Below are 20388 nucleotides of genomic sequence, written 5' to 3'. Positions count from 1 at the left end.
TGCTGGAATACCCATCCACGACCCATTTTCAATGCCCTGGCTGAGGGAAGGAGGTTCTCACCCAAGATTTGACGGTACATGGCCCCGTCCATCGTCCTTTTGATGCGGTGAAGTTGTCCTATCCCCTTAGCAGAAAAACACCCCCAAAGCGTAATGTTTCCACCTCCATGTTTGATGGTGGGGATGGTGTTCTTGGGGTCATAGGCAGCATTCCTCCTCCTCCAAACACGGCGAGTTGAGTTGATGCCAAAGAGCTCGATTTTGGTCTCATCTGACCACAACACTTTCACCCAGTTCTCCTCTGAATCATTCAGATGTTCATTGGCAAACTTCAGACGGGCCTGTATATGTGCTTTCTTGAGCAGGGGGACCTTGCGGGCGCTGCAGGATTTCAGTTCTTCACGGCATAGTGTGTTACCAATTGTTTTCTTGGTGACTATGGTCCCAGCTGCCTTGAGATCATTGACAAGATCCTCCCGTGTAGTTCTGGGCTGATTCCTCACCGTTCTCATGATCATTGCAACTCCACGAGGTGAGATCTTGCATGGAGCCCCAGGCCGAGGGAGATTTACATTTATTTTGTGTTTCTTCCATTTACGAATAATCGCACCAACTGTTGTCACCTTCTCACCAAGCTGCTTGGCGATGGTCATGTAGCCCATTCCAGCCTTGTGTAGGTCTACAATCTTGACCCTGACATCCTTGGAGAGCTCTTTGGTCTTGGCCATGGTGGAGAGTTTGGAATCTGATTGATTGATTGTTTCTGTGGACAGGTGTCTTTTACACGGGTAACAAACTGAGATTAGGAGCACTCCCTTTAAGAGTGTGCTACTAATCTCAGCTCGTTACCTGTATAAAAGACACCTGGGAGCCAGAAATCTTTCTGATTGAAATGGGGTGAAATACTTATTTCCCTCATTAAAATGCAAATCAATTTATAACATTTTTGACATGCGTTTTTCTGGATTTTTATGTTGTTATTCTGTCTCTCACTGTTCAAATAAACCTACTATTAAAATTTGAGACTGATCAGTTCTTTGTCAGTGGGCAAACGTACAAAATCAGCAGGGGATCAAATACTTTTTTCCCTCACTCTATATAGGCTACTGCACATTACGCACTACAAAAAAACATAAAAGCACATAGATGTAGCTAGCTATATGCTCTCTTGGGTAATAAATGAAACAAGCTCCAGTAGGTTAATCTTTTTGAGTGTGGACTGTATTACTGTACTGTATTGTATTATATTGTATTATATGACTGGAATTATGCACCTCGTTCAAACCATGATAAAGCAGGAAGAGAACATGCGATTCTGGTGCAGCACATGCGGCCTACAAAGTTACAAGTATAGGCTAGCGAATTGGATTACAATTTTTCATAATATATAATGTTATTAGCCTACCTCCTCTTTCTCTCTCTAGTGTTGCTTCATTCCTTCCTCGCATTCAACAGTTAAATGAAATACGTTTTGTTGTCCTTATCTTCATCATTATAATGACATGCTTGAATAATATAGGACTAGAATGAGATGCAGAAGGCTTTCACTTCTCTTCACGAGGATTGAATGGTTATGGGTCTGAATAAATAACTGCTATAGCCTACCGCCATCGTGCGTTCGCTCTTCTTTCAAACTACCCACAAGTTCTGTTGGCTGCTTTATTTAACATTCAGTAAACAAGAGCTTGCATCCCTCTACGAATAGTCTATTGGTATAAGAAATGCAACAAAAAAACTAATGTCCAGCAAGCTATTCTAGTCTAGCGTTTCCTGCAGGGGACTCCAAGTGCTAAGGAGCCTTTTTTACAGAGAGAGGTCAGCGGAGCACAGGTGCGTGCGTATTGCGCAAGAGACAAAGGCTATAAGTTAGAAACGTATTATGCATAACCCATCATTCATTAGCTAATTATAAGGCTAATACTGCATTGAATGTATTACCTGAAAGAGGTAGGCTAGGACATCTATATACAGTGCATTTGGCATGTTACGTTACAGCCTTATTCTAAAATGAATTTTAAAACAAAAATCTCATTACTCTACACACAATACCCGATAATGACAAAACAAAAACAGGTTTTTTGAAATCTTTGCAACAGAAATACCTTATTTACAGAAGTATTCAGACCCTTTGCTATGAGACTCGAAATTGAGCCAGCGGCATCCTGTTTCCATTCATCATCCTTGAGATATTTCTACAACTTGATTGGAGTCCTCCTGTGGTAAATTCAATTGACTGGACGTGATTTGGAAAGGCACACACCTGTCTATATAAGGTCCCACAATTGACAGTGCATGTCAGAGCTAAAACCAAGCCATGAGGTTGAAGAAGTTGTCCTTAGAGCTCCGATACAGGATTGGGTCGAGGCACAGATCTGGGGAAGGGTACCAAAAAATGGCTGCAGCTTTGAATGTCCCCAAGAGCACAGTGCCTCCATTATTCTTAAATGGAAGAAATGTGGAACCACCAAGACTCTTCCTAGAGCTAGCTGCCCGTCCAAACTGAGCAATCGGGGGAGAAGGGCCTTGGTCAGGGAGGTGACCAAGAACCCGATGGTCAGTCTGACAGAGCTCCAGAGTTCCTCTGTGGAGATGGGAGAACCTTCCGAAGGACAACCATCTCTGCAGCACTCCACCAATCAGGCCTTTATGGTAGATGATGGCACATGATAGCCTGCTTGGAGTTTGCCAAAGGCACCTAAAGGATTCTCAGACCATGAGAAACAAGATTAAACTCTTTGGCCTGAATGCCAAGCATCATGTCTGGAGGAAACCTGGCACCATCCCTACGGTGAAGCATGGTGGTGGCAGCATCATGCTGTGGGGATGTTTTTCAGCGTCAGGGACTGGGAGACTAGTCAGGATCGAGGGAAAGATGAACGGAGCAAAGTACTGTGAGATCCTTGATGAAAACCTGTTCCAGAGCGCTCAGGACCTCAGACTGGGGCGAAGGTTCACCTTCCAACAGGACAACGACCCTAAGCACACAGCCAAGACAACGCAGGAGTGGCTTCGGGACATTCTCTGAATGTCCTTGAGTGGCCCAGCCAGAGCCCGGACTTAAACCCGATCAAACATCTCTGGAGAGACCTGAAAATAGCTGTGCAGCGACACTCCCCATCCAACCTGACAGAGCTTGAGAGGATCTGCAGAGAAGAATGGGAGAACTCCCCAAATGCAGGTGTGCCAGGCTTGTAGCATCATATCCAAGAAGACTCGAGCCTGTAATCGCTGCCAAAGGTGCTTCAACAAAGTACTGAGTAAAGGGTCTGAATACTTATGTAAATGTCATATTTCTGTTTTTTATTTTTAATAAATTTGCAAACTTTTCTAAAAACCTGTTTTCGCTTTGTCATTATGGGGTATTGTGTGTAGATTGATGAGATTTATTTTTTAAATCAATTTTAGAATAAGGCTGTAACGTAACTTTCCGAATGCATTGTATATAGATGTCCTAGCCTACCTCTTTCAGGTAATACATTCAATTCAGTATTAGCCTTATAATTAGGTAATGAATGATGGGTAATCAGTTTTTGCTTTGTCATTATGGGGTATTGTGTGTAGATTCATGAGGGGGCAAAAAAACAATTTAATCCATTTTAGAATAAAATGTGGAAAAAGTAAAGGGGTCTGAATACTTTCCGGATGCACTATATAGGCCTATGTAGGCTATCAGTATTGAACAGGATGATCTATTTTGGATGCAATTCGAATGGAATTGATGCAGAGAGAGAAAGACTGCGAGAGAGTGCTCGCACATGCGCTGATTTAAAGCAACGATATACAAGTGTTTTAAAACTCTGCAGCTGCAATAAAAAATTAAAACATCTTTACAATAAAAAAATACGTTGACCCCTGAAAGCCAGATGGAGATGGGTAAATTAGATGTGCATTCCGTCTTTATATTACTGTAGTATAGGCTATACTGCAGCTAATGTAGGTCTACCTGTCACAATAGAAAAAGTTACCATGATGAGATGATAGGTCTACATACTGAGATGGGCTGTCGGTCCCCACCCTGAACGTTGATGATTCATCATGCAGTGACCAGAGAGTAAGCCGTAGATAATCCAGATTTAGACATTGCATATAATTTAACAGTTCCATTTCACGTCATGCTGTTCATATAAAAAATGTATTCGAATGTATCGGTTTCTCGCAGTTATTTATCCCTGGAAAAGGGAGTGGTTTTGGGCAGTAAATCTCGGTAACCGGGTTCCCGCAGTTCAACCCTAACACACATGCATACCAACCAGAGTATGTGAGCGGAACGGAGCTGGAGCAGAGCGTGCCCAATTTCACTGGAGCGTGGATCGAGTTTCCCAAAGGCTGGAGCGTCGGCCTTCTCGCCCGCTATAAGTGACTTTGGCCCAATAGGCCTGGTGACATATACCTCTTTCAGGAAGGTTTTAATTTTGAAAGGGTTATTTTGCCTAAAAACGTTTAGGACTACCTATAGACATTTTGGGCCACTCTTTGGGCATTGGGGATGCTGAACACCCTTTGGGCAAGAGTGGCCCAAAGGGTGTTTAGCATACCCATTGACTCTGCAAGCGTGGAGAGGGTATTCTCCGCTGCTGGCCTGCTCTCCAGGCACCATCGCATGAGCCTGAAGCCACAGACTCTGGCCAAACTTGTGTTTCTAAAAGTGAATTCAAGGGCACTGAGCCTAATAATGCATTTTGATTTAATTCTAAGTAAGTCACAGCCTATATGCGCAATTTATGGACTATAATGATTTAATACAACTAAATGTTGTTTAAATGCTGAATGCTTAATGTTCCTGCCAGCCTAGTGTGTCGCACTCGCAAATGCTTCACAATTTATTTATTTGTAGGCTATAGCCTTGAAATAATTGAAATAATAGTCTAATAATATAGCCTAAATAATTCATTTTTGTTCCTTCTTAGGCTACCTGTCTGGTTCCTGACCTATTTAGAGTGTTTACATGCTGTTTAATACGACATGTAGCCTATTTGAAATGATGAGAGCTTCTTACAGTCACCTTTTCATGTTGTTTATTAAAAAACGTTTCATTCAAATCCAGGTAGTCACAAAAATAGATGGGTGTTGGTTAAATGGTGATATTAATAAATGGAGCTGCATTTTTTTTCTCCTGTGAGCGTGGAGTGTTTTTTAGCAGAGCGGTTGGAAAGGACATGGAGTGTCCTTTCCAACCGCTCACATACTCTGATACCGACACAACACATACACACACACATACACACACTTTCACACTCAACATATGCTGCTGCTACTCTGTTCTTTATTCTTACTCTTATAATTATCTATTATGATGCCTAGTCACTTTACCCTGCATTTATGTCCATACAGTATATACCTCAAATACCTTGTACACCTGTACATTGATCTGTATATAGCTTCATTCTTGTGTATTTTATTCTTCTTGTGTTACTATTTTTATTTTTATAATTTTTTTAAAAACTCTGCATCATTGGGAAGGGCTCGTAAGCAAGCATTTCACGCTGAAGTATACACCAATTGTATTCGGCGCATGTGACAAATAACAATTTATTTGATCGCTCTCTTTCGCTCTCTCTCGCTCTCTCTCTCTCTTCTCCTGCTTTTCTATTACTAACATGGCTGTTGGACATATTAAACAATTAAACATTCTTACCCATCCTTTCCTTTCCCTCTGTTTTCTCCTCTTTTCTCTTACTCCCCTTCTCGTCTCGTCTGGGACTCCACTTACTCTAATGAATTAGTACTAAATTAAATGTTTCCAAACACGTTTTAATGAAACACAGACAGATTTATGTTCCATAACTCTATTGCTAATCATTTCCACTTCCTAATAATTACCTCTGGCTGAGTAAATCTTTCTCTAAAGCGGTCAGAAGAGCCTTTGGCTGGACGCCAGATGGAAGGAGGGAGAAGAAAGTAGGGAGAGGGGAGAAGGGGTAAAAGATAAGGCCCGGGTGCATTTTGCTCACTCTGTCTCGCTCTTTTTTATGTTCTCTCATTTTACATTTTAGTCATTTAGCAGACGCTCTTATTCAAAGCAACTTACATTGGTGCAGTCATCTTAAGATAGCGTAGTAAGTACATTTTCCCTCAATAAAGAAGTTATCAGACAGGTCAGTGCTAGTAGGAAAAGAAAAGTACATTTTTTTCTCTCTCTATTTTCTAACTCCCTCGCTTCCTTTGTTTTAGGCATTATAATTACTGTAGCTCTCTTAACCCCAGGGTTATAGTATTGTAAAACTGCAGTCAAATTGATTCAATTTTATAGAGTAGAAAACAATGTTTATCAGATGGTGTTTTGAAGCGTAGTTTGGGCATGAAATTGTGAGATTGAATGTAATCAACGTTTCTAATTCACCTTAATTACATTTGATCTAATATCTTCATATTAAATGGGATACCTGTTATTGTGAGTCATGATGAAACACAGCGGGACTTTAGTGGCAGTCTGTATGCGTTTTTTGTGTGCCACTGGGCACAGACTGGTTGAATCAACATCGTTTCCACGTCATTTCAATGAAATTACGTTGAACCAACGTGGAATAGACTGAATTGACATCTGTGCCCAGTGGGGTGTGTGTCTGTGCGTGTGTGTTATTCTCTGATTAACATTACCTTTAATCTGAAGACCCACTCCCACTGATTAGAAGAGTGAGAAGGGGGGATGGAGAAAGATGGAGAGAGCGAGAGAGAAAAGGATAGAGAGAGAGAGAGAAAGAGAGAGAGAGCGAGACCTTGTTCTCAGGTCCATCCTATTAGTAGTATGTCACACAGGCAATGTGATTAGAGATTGTCTGATCTCCTCTCGACACACTCTCTCATCCATGCTAATGATCACTGTGTGTGTGTGTGTGTGAGAGTGAGAGTGTGTGTACACTTGCATGTGTGTGTGTGTGTGTGTGTGCATGCATGAGGGCGTACCTGTATGTGTGTGTGTCTGTCAGAAGGATTAGCTGCTGAGGCAATAGAAGGCAAAAGGCCTTCCCACGCAGGGAGATAGAGGGGCTGTGTCTTTGTGTGTGTCACAGGGGAGATTAGTGTAGTGAGCACAGGCTGGACCACCAGGTCACATTGCTCACCATGCAACTCATGAGAAGAGAGATGATAAGGACACACAGACATATGCATGCCTGCCTGCCTGCTTCACACGCCAGCTAACAAAGACACAGGACTGACTGGAGTTTACATACAGTGGGGAAAAAAAGTATTTAGTCAGCCACCAATTGTGCAAGTTCTCCCACTTAAAAAGATGAGAGAGGCCTGTAATTTTCATCATAGGTACACGTCAACTATGACAGACAAAATGAAGAAAAAAAATTCCAGAAAATCACATTGTAGGATTTTTTATGAATTTATTTGCCAATTATGGTGGAAAATAAGTATTTGGTCAATAACAAAAGTTTGTCAATACTTTGTTATATACCCTTTGTTGGCAATGACACAGGTCAAACGTTTTCTGTAAGTCTTCACAAGGTTTTCACACACTGTTGCTGGTATTTTGGCCCATTCCTCCATGCAGATCTCCTCTAGAGCAGTGATGTTTTGGGGCTGTCGCTGGGCAACACAGACTTTCAACTCCCTCCAAAGATTTTCTATGGGGTTGAGATCTGGAGACTGGCTAGGCCACTCCAGGACCTTGAAATGCTTATTACGAAGCCACTCCTTCGTTGCCCGGGCGGTGTGTTTGCGATCATTGTCATGCTGAAAGACCCAGCCACGTTTCATCTTCAATGCCCTTGCTGATGGAAGGAGGTTTTCACTCAAAATCTCACGATACATGGCCCCATTCATTCTTTCCTTTACACGGATCAGTCGTCCTGGTCCCTTTGCAGAAAAACAGCCCCAAAGCATGATGTTTCCACCCCCATGCTTCAAAGTAGGTATGGTGTTCTTTGGATGCAACTCAGCATTCTTTGTCCTCCAAACACGACGAGTTGAGTTTTTACCAAAAAGTTATATTTTGGTTTCATCTGACCATATGACATTCTCCCAATCCTCTTCTGGATCATCCAAATGCACTCTAGCAAACTTCAGACGGGCCTGGACATGTACTGGCTTAAGCAGGGGGACACGTCTGGCACTGCAGGATTTGAGTCCCTGGCGGCGTAGTGTGTTACTGATGGTAGGCTTTGTTACTTTGGTCCCAGCTCTCTGCAGGTCATTCACTAGGTCCCCCCGTGTGGTTCTGGGATTTTTGCTCACTGTTCTTGTGATCATTTTGACCCCACGGGGTGAGATCTTACGTGGAGCCCCAGATCGAGGGAGATTATCAGTGGTCTTGTATGTCTTCCATTTCCTAATAATTGCTCCCACAGTTGATTTCTTCAAACCAAGCTGCTTACCTATTGCAGATTCAGTCTTCCCAGTCTGGTGCAGGTCTACAATTTTGTTTCTGGTGTCCTTTGACAGCTCTTTGGTCTTGATCATAGTGGAGTTTGGAGTGTGACTGTTTGAGGTTGTGGACAGGTGTCTTTTATACTGATAACAAGTTCAAACAGGTGCCATTAATACAGGTAACGAGTGGAGGACAGAGGAGCCTCTTAAAGAAGAAGTTACAGGTCTGTGAGAGCCAGAAATCTTGCTTGTTTGTAGGTGACCAAATACTTATTTTCCACCATAATTTGCAAATAAATTCATTAAAAATCCTACAATGTGATTTTATGGATTTTTTTTCCTCAATTTGTCTGTCATAGTTGACGTGTACCTATGATGAAAATTACAGGCCTCTCTCATCTTTTTAAGTGGGAGAACTTGCACAATTGGTGGCTGACTAAATACTTTTTTTCCCCACTGTAAGAACAACTGATAGATTGATAGGGGATTTTGTGGAGTGTTTAGTCTTTTCTGCTCTTTCTCTTTCTCTATTTTGTAACCCTTCTTCCTTCCCACTCCTAATTTCCTTGGCCCTTGATTGTTATTGTCATGAGATACTTACATTGCTTTATTGTCAGAGAAACCAAACCTCTTTTAAATGTCTGTTTTTTCAGTGATGAGATACTTACATTGCTTTATTGTCAGAGAAACCAAACATCTTTTAAATGTCTGTTTTTTCAGTGTCAGCCACTGATAATTTTGCCTTGGCCTTTAGAGGGCAACTTTGACTGAACCAAAGTGGTTACAGTAGTCTTCAGGCTGTCTTCTGCTGTGAATAGTAAACTCATCACATCAGCTCAGCTGGAAATGGGCATGTCTATGTATGCAGCTCACACACACCCTCACTACACACACACACACACACACACACACACACACACACATACACACACACACACACACACACACACACACACAAACACACACACACACACACACACACACACACACACAGGCACACACACACACACACACACACACACAGAAACACAGGCACACACCCTATGTAAAGGACATTTCGACCCACTACATCTCCCTCAATGGCCACACCTCAGACTCAGCTGCAGTTACACAGCGTGTCCCCCAGGGCTCTGTGCTGGGTCCCTTACTCTTCATCAACGACGTCCTCCCCCTTTGTCATATCCTCCGTCACTTCAACCTTGACTTCCACTGCTATGCCGATGACACCCAGATCTACCTCAGCACCAAATCCCTCCCCAACCCATCTCTGACCCACATTGAATCCTGCCTCTCTGCAATGCAAACACCATTGACGACACTACTGTCTCTCCCTCCCCCCACGCACGCAACCTTGGCGTCATCCTGGACTCCACCCTCTCCTTTGAACACTACATAAGACAGACTGTGAAATCTTCATTCTTCCACCTCCGCAACATTTGCAAAGTCAGGTCCTCCCTCTCCCTACCTGCCGCTGAAACCCTTATACATGCATTCATCTCCTCCTGTCTTGACTACTGCAACTAAGTACTCTCCGGCATCAACTCCCTCCATAAGGTCCAAATGGTTCAAAACTCTGCAATACACTACAAAGACACTCCTCTCTTTACCATACTGAGCACCACCTAACTCAAACCCTTACTCTAAACCGGGTTCGTAGCCAAACCCAAACCCTACCCTTTCCATACACTGATACATCACACTCGTTCCCTTCCTTGAGCCCACCCCTCTCTTAGTTCATGTTTTTGTTTAATCTGACGTTTTTTTGTTTTGACTGCTGTTTTTTTGTTTAATTTCTACGATTGTATAGTGACTTTGGGTCCTTGAAAAGCGCTATATAAGTCCCATGTATTATTACTATTATTATGACCAGGTATCACATTTTTTTAAGCACAGCAAACACTCGCTCATCTGAATGGGCTGATTGAACATTATAGACAAACAGCTTGTTGGTTAAGAGGTAGAAACACATCAAGAACACAGTGTAAAGTCACATACTGTATGTTGAAACACACACCCACACACATATATACATATACAATCTACTACTCTGGGCTACATTGGAGGGCAAGTGGATAAGTAAAACGTCAGATGTGTATGTGTGTATTGGCCCCCCTCCCTAGTTCTGTTCTTCCTCCCTGAGTACATCAATTTCTCCTTCTACGCTCTGAGGTCTTTGACTAATCTCATTAAAGCTTGCTTGTCATATAAAACACATTGAATGATACAGTTCACATTTACACTGCCTTTATTAGCTGTGGAAGCAAGGCTAGTTAAGATACGGCCAAGGTTACACGGAAAACACACAAAGAAAACACACAGCAACTTTATTTGACTTTGAGCTGTCTCTGCCGGATATATGTTTGAACAGTGGATTGATCTGTGTGTGTGTGTGTTTTCCTTCGCTCTTAGTTTCAAGGATATTTCAACATCCATATTTACACAAATCACTCTCCCCTTTTCAGAACTTTCCCTCTCTTGAAAGCTCTTTAGATCAAGCCTTTTCTTTCCGTGAAAGTTTCTGTCTTTTGATCTCTTCTTCTCTATTATCTTCTCTCTCTCTCTCTCTCTTTCTCCCTCTCTCCTCTTGGCAGCTTTCCTAAAGACAGTCTTTCAGAGTGCTTCTCTCTCTCGTAGCGTTGAGCGTGATTTTCCCTAGTGTGTCGATCACACAGACAAGGGCACCTGAGTCAGCTATTCAAGCTACCGTCAAAGATCCTGTTGAAGATAGCCTTAGCCCTATAACTACTGTGGCCCGCTTGTCTTCTCCCTCTCTGTTTCTCTGCCTTTCTCTTGCTCTTTGTCTTACACTCTTTTATTCTCTCATTCTCTTTTGTCCTCTCTCTCTCGCCCTCCCTCCCTCCTTCATCTGAATGCGTGTTAGTTAGCATGCAGTGTAGGACCCCCGTTGAGTATTCTGCATCATATCCAGCCCTCCACTCAGACTACACAGATCTGAAGATAGGGCCCACGAAGACAGAGAGAGAGGGAGAGAGAGAGATACATGGAGGGGGTGAAATAAAAGAGGAGACTAAACGTGAGCAAGAGAGTTAAGGGAAGAGGAAAAGACAAAGAAATGTAGTGTAGGCTATGGGGTGAGTGGAGAACGAAAGAGAAAGATAGAGGTGGCAGAGAGAAAGAGAAGGAGTGCAGAGAGAGAGAGGGAGAGAGAGAGAGAGAGAGAGAGAGAGAGAGAGAGAGAGAGAGAGAGAGAGAGAGAGAGAGAGAGAGAGAGAGAGAGAGAGAGAGAGAGAGAGAGAGAGAAGGGGGGATGGGGAGGATAATATATGGATGGAGTTCCATGAAGGTGGAACCTCGCTAGCCGAATAACAAATGGGTCTCACGTGACAGAGTATAATATTAAAAAGTAAATTGATATGCAAATGTAGAGTGTGTGGCTTTTGGAGGACCGGAATAGCCTGTTGTCCTCATTGGACTGGAACAGAGGAGGGAGAGGAGGAGTGTGTGTGAATGTGTGTGTGTGTACATGTACATGTGTGTGTGGGATGTCTATGTGTTTGTGCATGTGTGTATGTGAATGATGTGTATGTGTGTGTGCGTACATGTATGTGTGTGTGTGCACCTGCGATGTATGAGAGTGAGAGAGAAAGTGAAGGGTGTGTGTGAGAGAGAGAGAGAGAGAGAGAGAGAGAGTGAGAGAGTGAGAGTGAGAGAGAGAGAGAGAGAGAGAGAGAGAAAGAGAGAGAGAGAGAGAGAGAGAGAGAGAGAGAGAGAGAGAGAGAGAGAGAGAGAGAGAGATAGCGGAGTATGTGGTTGTTAAATTGGATGGGAACGTACTGGAGCAATGGAGCCTCACTACCTATGGATGACAGATGGAACCAGATACACAGATATGCAGTGTTAGTACTTATAAATATAAAGTGGTACTGTAGAACAGATGCATAAAGCCGACCCATTTGAACAGACATTCACCCAACCTAGGTTCCTATCTAGCCCTTGGGTGGGTTTGTGTTGCTCTCTAGACTATTCAGGTATTTAGATTTTTTACAAAACCTTCTGTATACTGCATTATAGTGAACTTACCTTTATGTTTTGTTGCTTGGGGGGCACAAAATACCTCTGGAACCCAAGCAATGCTGTGTGTGTGTGTGTGTGTGTGTGTGTGTGTGTGTGTGTGTGTGTGTGTGTGTGTGCGTGTTCATTTGATTTTAGAGATGTCTTTCAGCAGTAATGAATCATGACACTTCTAACTGGAGAGGCTAAATGAGGCACACTGTAATTACTATGGAAATGTGTGTACCCCTCTTAGAGAACTCCATTTACACAGACACGCACACGCACACACACCCGCAGTGAATGGGGAAAAATGTCATCAGTGCGCTTGGGTTGTTTGTGCCTTGCCTCAGGTGCACTGCAGTGTGGGTGTATGTGGGTGTATGTGGGTGTATGTGGGTGTATGTGTAGGGGGGGTGAGGGTTAGAGGGCTGTACCCTCATGGGAGTTTTGCATCGCAGTCGGGGCAGAGGTGTGACCTGGTCTCCCCATTCCCCATATGCTCTAGACACTTGCCCCAAGCGGCTGGGGTGTGTGTGTGTTGTGTCTCAGTAGCGGTGCGCGTTGGGGGGTAATGATCACAGTCCCCCCTCTGGCTTGTACCCAGCTGATAAACAGGTGGGACCCACCAACCCCCCCACACACCCTCCCATACTCCCCTAACGCTTCCTAATTTTGCCCCCCAGCCCCCAACCTCGACCCAAGGGACCCCCCAGCCGAACACATGGCAGAGGGGTATGTGTCTTGCCCCCTACCCCTCTCTCCCCCAGGCCTCCTCTTCATCCCTCACCCCAGTCCCAGACAGAGACAGTATTCCCTAGAGGGTCCATTGTAGGCTGAGTTATTCCATCCGTTCAGCTGTGTAAAAACCAACATAGGGATTAGGCACCAAATGACTGTCATATTTACTGAGCGAGAGAGAGAGAGAGGCCTCACTACCCCCTTCACCTCTCCTTCCTCTCTCCCTTTTGCCATGTATCTCACCGGTCCACCATTCCTCTTTGCTGGCCAGGGATCTTCAGTTTTCTTTCTTTCTTCTTCCTCCCTCCATCTCTAGTTGGTGTCTAGATGTAAAAGTGGTTGATCACAGTTCTTGGAACGAATCCCAAACCAATTACAATCAGAATGGCTTTAAGATGTACTGGTTCCTGATTAGGATGGAAGAGATGGACAGGGTTTCTTTTCTAGAATGACTTCCCTTCATAAGTCTTCATAATGAGAGGAGATGATATGACAGAGGGAGGAGAGGAGAGGGGGAATGGAGAGAGGAGGGAAGAGAAGGGGAAAGTTAGTTTGAAGGAAGAGAGGAGAGGAAATTAAAGGAAAACATCAGAGAGGAGAGGAAAGGAGAAGGGAGGAGAGGAGCCAGGAAATAAACCATTTATGTGGTGTTTTAGTACCTGACGATGTGAAAATTGATTTTACTCTTTTATGTTTTGGGCTAAAACCTTCAAGCTGTATTTAAGCGAGCGTTAAATGTAATGGTGTTTTGTGTTAATTGGCTTGTTAAATGTGCTGTTTTCCTACTGAAGTTTTACAGAGCGGAGTGGAGAAAAGCTCATGTTAACCACTCTGCCCCCAACCCCTCCCTAACCTCTCACAAACAGTGGTGCTTTTTAACCAGAGCTAGTTTAACACTTCCTCACAGCGGGGCTGATCAATCGATTGATGGTTGTTTTTGATCGTTGGATTAATCGGCTCTGCACGTTGTGTGTGTGTGTGTGTGTGTGTGTGTGTGTGTGTGTGTGTGGGTGTGTGTGTGTGTGTGTGTGTGTGTGTGGTAGCCAATGGAGGTGTAGGCAGAGGTAGTTAATGAGCAGAAAGGTTGATAAAAGAGTTGAAGGGGTGTATTTCATGGTAATGCATGGATCTATATGCACCTCTAATGAAATGGGATGACAATACCACCCACACACAGACACACACACTTACAAACACCCTCAGGCTACTGCACACACCAGAGAGAGGGAAGCAGAGAAAGGGAGAGTGAGAGAGAAGTCTTCACTGTGTCGTGACTTATATTAATATGGTGACTGTTATTTATCAAATAATTAACTATGTTTAATTGTCACTCGATTAAATTAGTCATGTAACAATTAACTCATTAGGAATGTGGGGCACCACGGAAGAAGTTGTTTAACGAGTTACCATCTCCCGAATTAAACTCTTAGAAGATATATGTTATATATCGATAACAGTCATTTATTAAATAATTACCTCTTATCAGTCTCATTCTGAACGTCGCATAATCCTTGAACCTGCAAGAACCCTAACCTTATTGATGAATCAGCAATACACAAATTGGCTTAATTATTTATTTACTAACTAACTAACTAAATAATAACACAGAATACAAACACACACACACAGGTTATTGATTACTAACGTAATACAATGAGAACAGGTCCCTAGTGGACTGGACGAACAATAGCATGAATGCTTGGGTAGAAGGAGGGTCAGAATGGATGGGAAAGACAGAGATTCAAACTATCATTGTTACTTTGGAGACTACACTCACAGTAATCATAATACTTATGCACCCTAATAACCGCTCATTCAGATTAGAAATGCAACATGATTTACTAGTAGCTGTCTTCGATAGTTGAGTTGATGATGTAGGACTCTGGTTTGCCCACCAGAGATCCCAATGTCCTTGGTAGAGTTTCTGGTTGTAGTAGTTAGAATGGATACTTCAGTGTACCCTGTAGTTCGTAGAGTTGATCTGTTAGAATAGGTACTTCAGATGTACCAACGGTTGTCTGAGAGGGATTGTCCTTCCCAACTCGTGTCTTTAGTGAAAGTTCTCTAGACGACTATACATGCCAGCTGCAGACTGGTAATGCTATGGTCTAGTGCATTGTCTTCTTCTTCACCTCGTGTAGAGGTTGAGAGTTTCAGAGTTTCACCATTTTGCCATATTCAGCTCGCGCTGCATGTCGGCTGGTCTGTAGAGTTTCAACCATTTTAAGCCATGGGGCTTCCTGCTCTTCTTGGTCTAACCATTTTAAGCCATGTAGCTTCAGCTTCACGCTTCCGGGTCTGGTAGAAATTCAACCATTTGCAACATCCGGCTTATACTGTAATCTGCTTGGTCTGAGGTGAAATTCGTCACGAGGGGTTTTATACTTGAGTAGAAAAGGGGGCGTTTCATCATGTTTGTGCTAATCTGGGCGTGGCCACTGACTGAGAACAAATCAATATGGAAACAATAATCTCATCTAGAATGCAAAAATCACATTATTATCTTCACAAAAGTATTATTATACTTAATCATTCGTTTTATACAATAATTAGATGCAAACCTCATAACTGGGAAGTGTACCCCCCCCCCAGAGATACAGTTATGTTGTTCCACCGTCTTTAATGACATCATAACATAGTAACGAATTTGACATGATTTTTCTTTAAGTCCCCACCGACCATTTCCCACATTATTTTAATGTGGAATATTGTTTCATTATCCACTTTTGGATGTTGGAGTCTTGGCGGGAAGACTTCCTTTGTCTCACAGGAAAATTCCCTCTCCCAATACTGTATGGCACAGAAAATAAAGTTTCTGCAAGGAATTTACGACCGGTCATAAAACTGGCCCCCAGGAGAGGGGGTGTTCAAACCTTTGCTTAGCCGGCATCTTTGATTCCCAGCCCATGAAGGCAAGTCATGACAACTGTATATAGACATAATATGACATTTGAAATGTCTTGATTCTTTTGGAACTTTTGTTTATTTCACTTTTGTTTATTATCTATTTCACTTGCTTTGGCAATGTAAACATACGTTTCCCATGCCAATAATGCCCTTAAATTGAATGGAATTGAGATGGGGGAGGAGAAAGAGAGTGAAGGACTACTGCTTCACACCCCCAGGCTCCTGCATACGGAGACCAGAGAGAGGGGGGGTAGGGGGAGGATGGAGGACAAGGGGCTGAAAAATAGGAGACTGTTTCTAGACTTTCAAAATGCCCTCGGCTCTTCAATATGTATCATGGGAGTTTCATAGACTGGAAATAATAGCTCTCACACACACACACATGCACACACACACACACACTAACCTTGATGTCATTAACCTGTTGGTGTGGTTTGTTCCTCAGACACTGTGGATACATCAAAGCCAAGCAGGACCCTGACGAAGAGAAGATGCATTTTCAACATGGACGAGGTACACACACACACACACTCACTCGACTATTCAGTAGAGACAAGTTCATGTCCATTGAAACCTTCCATAATGGGTTGTTTATGATCTTTCTACTTGTTATGAAGAAGGGTTTTGTGTTTAGTGAATGCCCATCGTGTTTACTTCGCCAAGCGTCACACATACACACAGAGTACACTCTTTCGATGCATCACAGGTTATTTTCACATGTACATAAACAGAAAGTGATTCAGGCTATTGCAATTCATTATAGGCTCCTCTTTCACTGTCCGTGGGAAAAAGAGGAGAAATATGCTTAACCCCCTTTCAGCTTTTCAGCTTAAACAATTACACCATACAGAAGCAGTTTAGATTCTCATTGTGAATCACTCAGTCACGTCCATAAGAATATGCTCAAGTTGCTTCTCAGAAAGTGAATGTCTTGTATAAGTGAGCAGAATTGACATTCATTCTCTAGTGTTGCTGTAGGACGTACATAACAAAACATTTCTGAGAGGCAGTGTGGGAGAAGAGTTCCATCTGAGAGGGCGATATTGAATATGTGATATTGAACTCTCAAGGATTCAGCAGCCATTTACATAACTTTAATTATGTTGGAGTTGAGCACATTTCTATGTCGTGCGGTTGTTCACTGCCTGCTTTCTACAAGGAAGGTTATTGAGATCTCTCTCTGTTTCTCTCCTCTCTTCTCGCCCCCCTCTATCTCTCTCTCTCTCTCCAGTCAAACTTCCTGGCAGTAAGACCTATATCCATCCACATACTTATGAGGATCCTAACCAGGCGGTCAGAGACTTTGCCAAAGAGATTGATGCTTCCAGCATTCGCATAGAGAGAGTCATCGGAGCGGGTGAGTGATCTCTGGTTGCTGTTCAAACTACAAAAACATAACTATACAAATTGAATAAAAGTGGCCCTTACATTGATGCCTGTGGAACCCCAGTGGTGCAGTCAAGAGCAATCTGATTGTTAATCAGTTATGCAGACATTTTATATGTACAGTATGTGTGTTGTAGGTGAGTTTGGGGAGGTGTGTAGCGGCCGTCTGCGTCTCCAGGGAAAGAGGGAGATCTACGTGGCCATAAAGAGTCTGAAGGCAGGATACTCTGACAAACAGAGGCGGGACTTCCTCTCTGAGGCCAGCATCATGGGACAGTTCGACCACCCGAACATCATCAGACTGGAGGGCGTGGTCACACGATGTGAGTGATTGACAGCTACTTTAACAAATCCGAGCAGAGATTGTCCATCGCCGTACATATTTAACCTGTTCCATCCCTTCAGATCTGCAAATCGTGAGCCCAATGTTTGTTTTGGATCATGAATTGTGTGTGCGTGTGTGTGTATGTCACGTACCTGTGTGTGAGAGAGACAGCAGAGCGGTTCTGTTCATGAGAATCAGACTCGACCCTGGATCAGATAAAAGGCTCCAGTTCCCATGGCAGCCAGTGCTTTTGACGTGTCTGTTTGTGAGTGTGTGTACGTGTGTACAAGGGGCACGTGTTTACTTGTGCTTGTTATTACATTAGCGAGAGTGTGTTTGGATGTCACAGGTGATACAGAAATATAGAGACAGGGTTGAACAAGCCTCATAACAGATCACTACCACCATCACTGTCACTCCATCCCCCCACCCAACCAACCACCCACCGACCCACCCCCTCTCTCTCTCTCTCTGTTCATTAGAGCATATCAGTCTCATTATGACTTTCTTCTATTCATTTTTGTTTGTAATTTCTCATCATTTTCTCTCCATCTTCCGCTTGTTATTGAAGTCTTCCCGAAGACATACAGTAAAAACACTTTAGACAGCGTATATGGAAACGAAGCTTGCTTGTTGTCAAATCGTGCAGTATCATTTCCAAATACTTAGCTCAGCACAGTATTTATTTTATAATGCAGCAGTTACTTAATAGTGTATCTTGTATCTGCACTGACGTTCTAAGCCTGTAGTACTAAACCTATAAATATACATGAATGTCACAGAATAGAAATGCCTTACATAGAAATGTTATTACAAGCTGATGGTAACTTGCCTCGCACAAAGTTGCTCTAGATATTTAATGAAGAGAGAGAAACAGAGCGAGGGAATCAGAGTGAGAGACAGTCAGACCAGCAGAGAGACAGAAAGATAAACACTAATTTCCCATTTCCCCCCCCCCCCCATCTCCCCGGTGTCATAGTCAGTATTCAAAAACAGCCCCACCGCACACCACTGCTCAGTGGCACCTAGATCATGCAACAAAAGAACAAATGCATATGCATGACCCACATCATGAATATTAATATTTCACAGAGTTAATTGGATGTGTTTTTTAGCTTCATGAATATTCAGCAACGTGCATATCAATGCTGAAATTCCCTCTGAATTTCTTATTAATTTGTATTTCCTCTCTTCTTCGCGCTCTCCCTCTCTCTCTCCTCTCTCTCGCGCTCTCTTTCTTTCTCATATGGTAATGTGAGATGGTAATTTTGACCTTTGCTTGGCTGGGTTGGAGCGGTTTGTAGAACTATTAGCAGAGTAAATCAGATTTGCTTTTCATTTCCACAGGCACATGTTGGTAATTGCTGCTCTTTTCTCTCAGAAGTAGCATTTTAATGCACTGTGAAACATAAGCTGAGCACACACGCACAAATACACAAAACACACACATGCACACGCACATGTTCGCACACACACTCACTAAGCACACACATGTGCACACACACACACACACTGACATACACACACACACACTATGGAAATACCAAAGTTCATTTGGAGGATGTAGCATGGAGAATCACTTTTAATGAATATAATTAATTGTCTTTCGTGAGGGAATAGAGTAAGTGTGTGCTCAGGATGTGTATATCTGAATGTGTCTTTAGAGACTATTGAGAAAACCATCGAAACACAGATATATTTCTACAGCTGAGCAGTAATTTCACAGGTCACAGCCCAGGGTGTGAGTGTGTGGGGGTTAGATGTGAGAGGGGCGGGTCGATATAACTCCTCCATCCCTTCAGACAGTCCCAGCTGGTCCCTTCACACCTCATACACTCTAATCATCAGCACTGACCGCTCACATGGGGCTCAGGTGTATGTGTGTGTCACGGGTTTTTATGTGTGTGTACGTCCAGGCCAGTGTGTGTGTGTGTCTCTCTCTGTCTATTTCAGTCCATGTGAGTTTTCTATGACAGGCTATATTAGTTCATATCATAGTGTACATACTTTTTCCTTTGTGTGTGGTTGTGAGTGAGGGTGTGTCCCTGTGTGTATAAGAGTGTATGTGTTCTCATTATACCCACTTTAAACCCCAAGAGGCTTCCATCCCACTGTCCTGGTATTCTAATAACACCCTGCCTGTCTCACTCTGATTGCTGCCATTGTTATGCAAATGATAATGCTGCGCACACAGACAACGAGAGAGGAAAGTAGACATTTATCTCCTCCATCTCTCCGCGCATCGGAAAAGTGCTGCGTGCGCTCTCCCTATCTCTCTCCATCCGTCCTCTTATCTCGCTTTCATCCCTCCAGTTATCTCTTTATCCTTCCTTTATGCGCCTCACACAATCACTCCGCCAATCATCTCATCTGGAAAACCGTCAATTAGGCACACCTCGTCATTTCATCTGCCCACTATCTATCTAATGCATTCTCTCTCTGCACTTGGGTATGGACTGCTCTATTCTCTCCCCTAATCTGTTATCCTCTATTTGGGGAAAGTAGTTATTAGTTTGGAGGCTCTCCTTTGTGTGAGGGACAATGTGAGTTTAAACAGTCTTTGTGTGGTGAATTTATTGGAGTGTTCCCCTCGCTCTCTTTATGCCCCTCCAGCCATACAAAAAGAGAGATCCACATGCTGTTAAACATATTATGTATCATTTAGTTAAAACCCCTTTATCTTCATCTACACCCAGTTAACA

The 20388-nt window shown here is 43.1% G+C and overlaps 1 protein-coding gene across 1 annotated transcript in view; it reads left to right on the top strand.

Annotated features, from left to right (window-relative positions):
- The window catches only part of LOC311147076 (ephrin type-A receptor 3-like), a gene marked incomplete at its 5' end in the record, with an annotated part of 130607 nt that overhangs the window by 96652 nt on the left and 13567 nt on the right, over window positions 1-20388 (top strand). Inside the window, 3 exon segments of the mRNA XM_084183695.1 lie at window positions 16421-16488; window positions 17207-17332; window positions 17499-17684. Of these exon segments, the coding sequence (XP_084039821.1) occupies window positions 16421-16488; window positions 17207-17332; window positions 17499-17684 (380 nt within the window).

The sequence above is a fragment of the Coregonus lavaretus genome (genome assembly GCF_964263955.1).
Source record: "Coregonus lavaretus genome assembly, chromosome: 19".
NCBI lineage: Eukaryota > Metazoa > Chordata > Actinopteri > Salmoniformes > Salmonidae > Coregonus > Coregonus lavaretus.
This window is presented reverse-complemented; position numbering and strand designations above follow the sequence as displayed.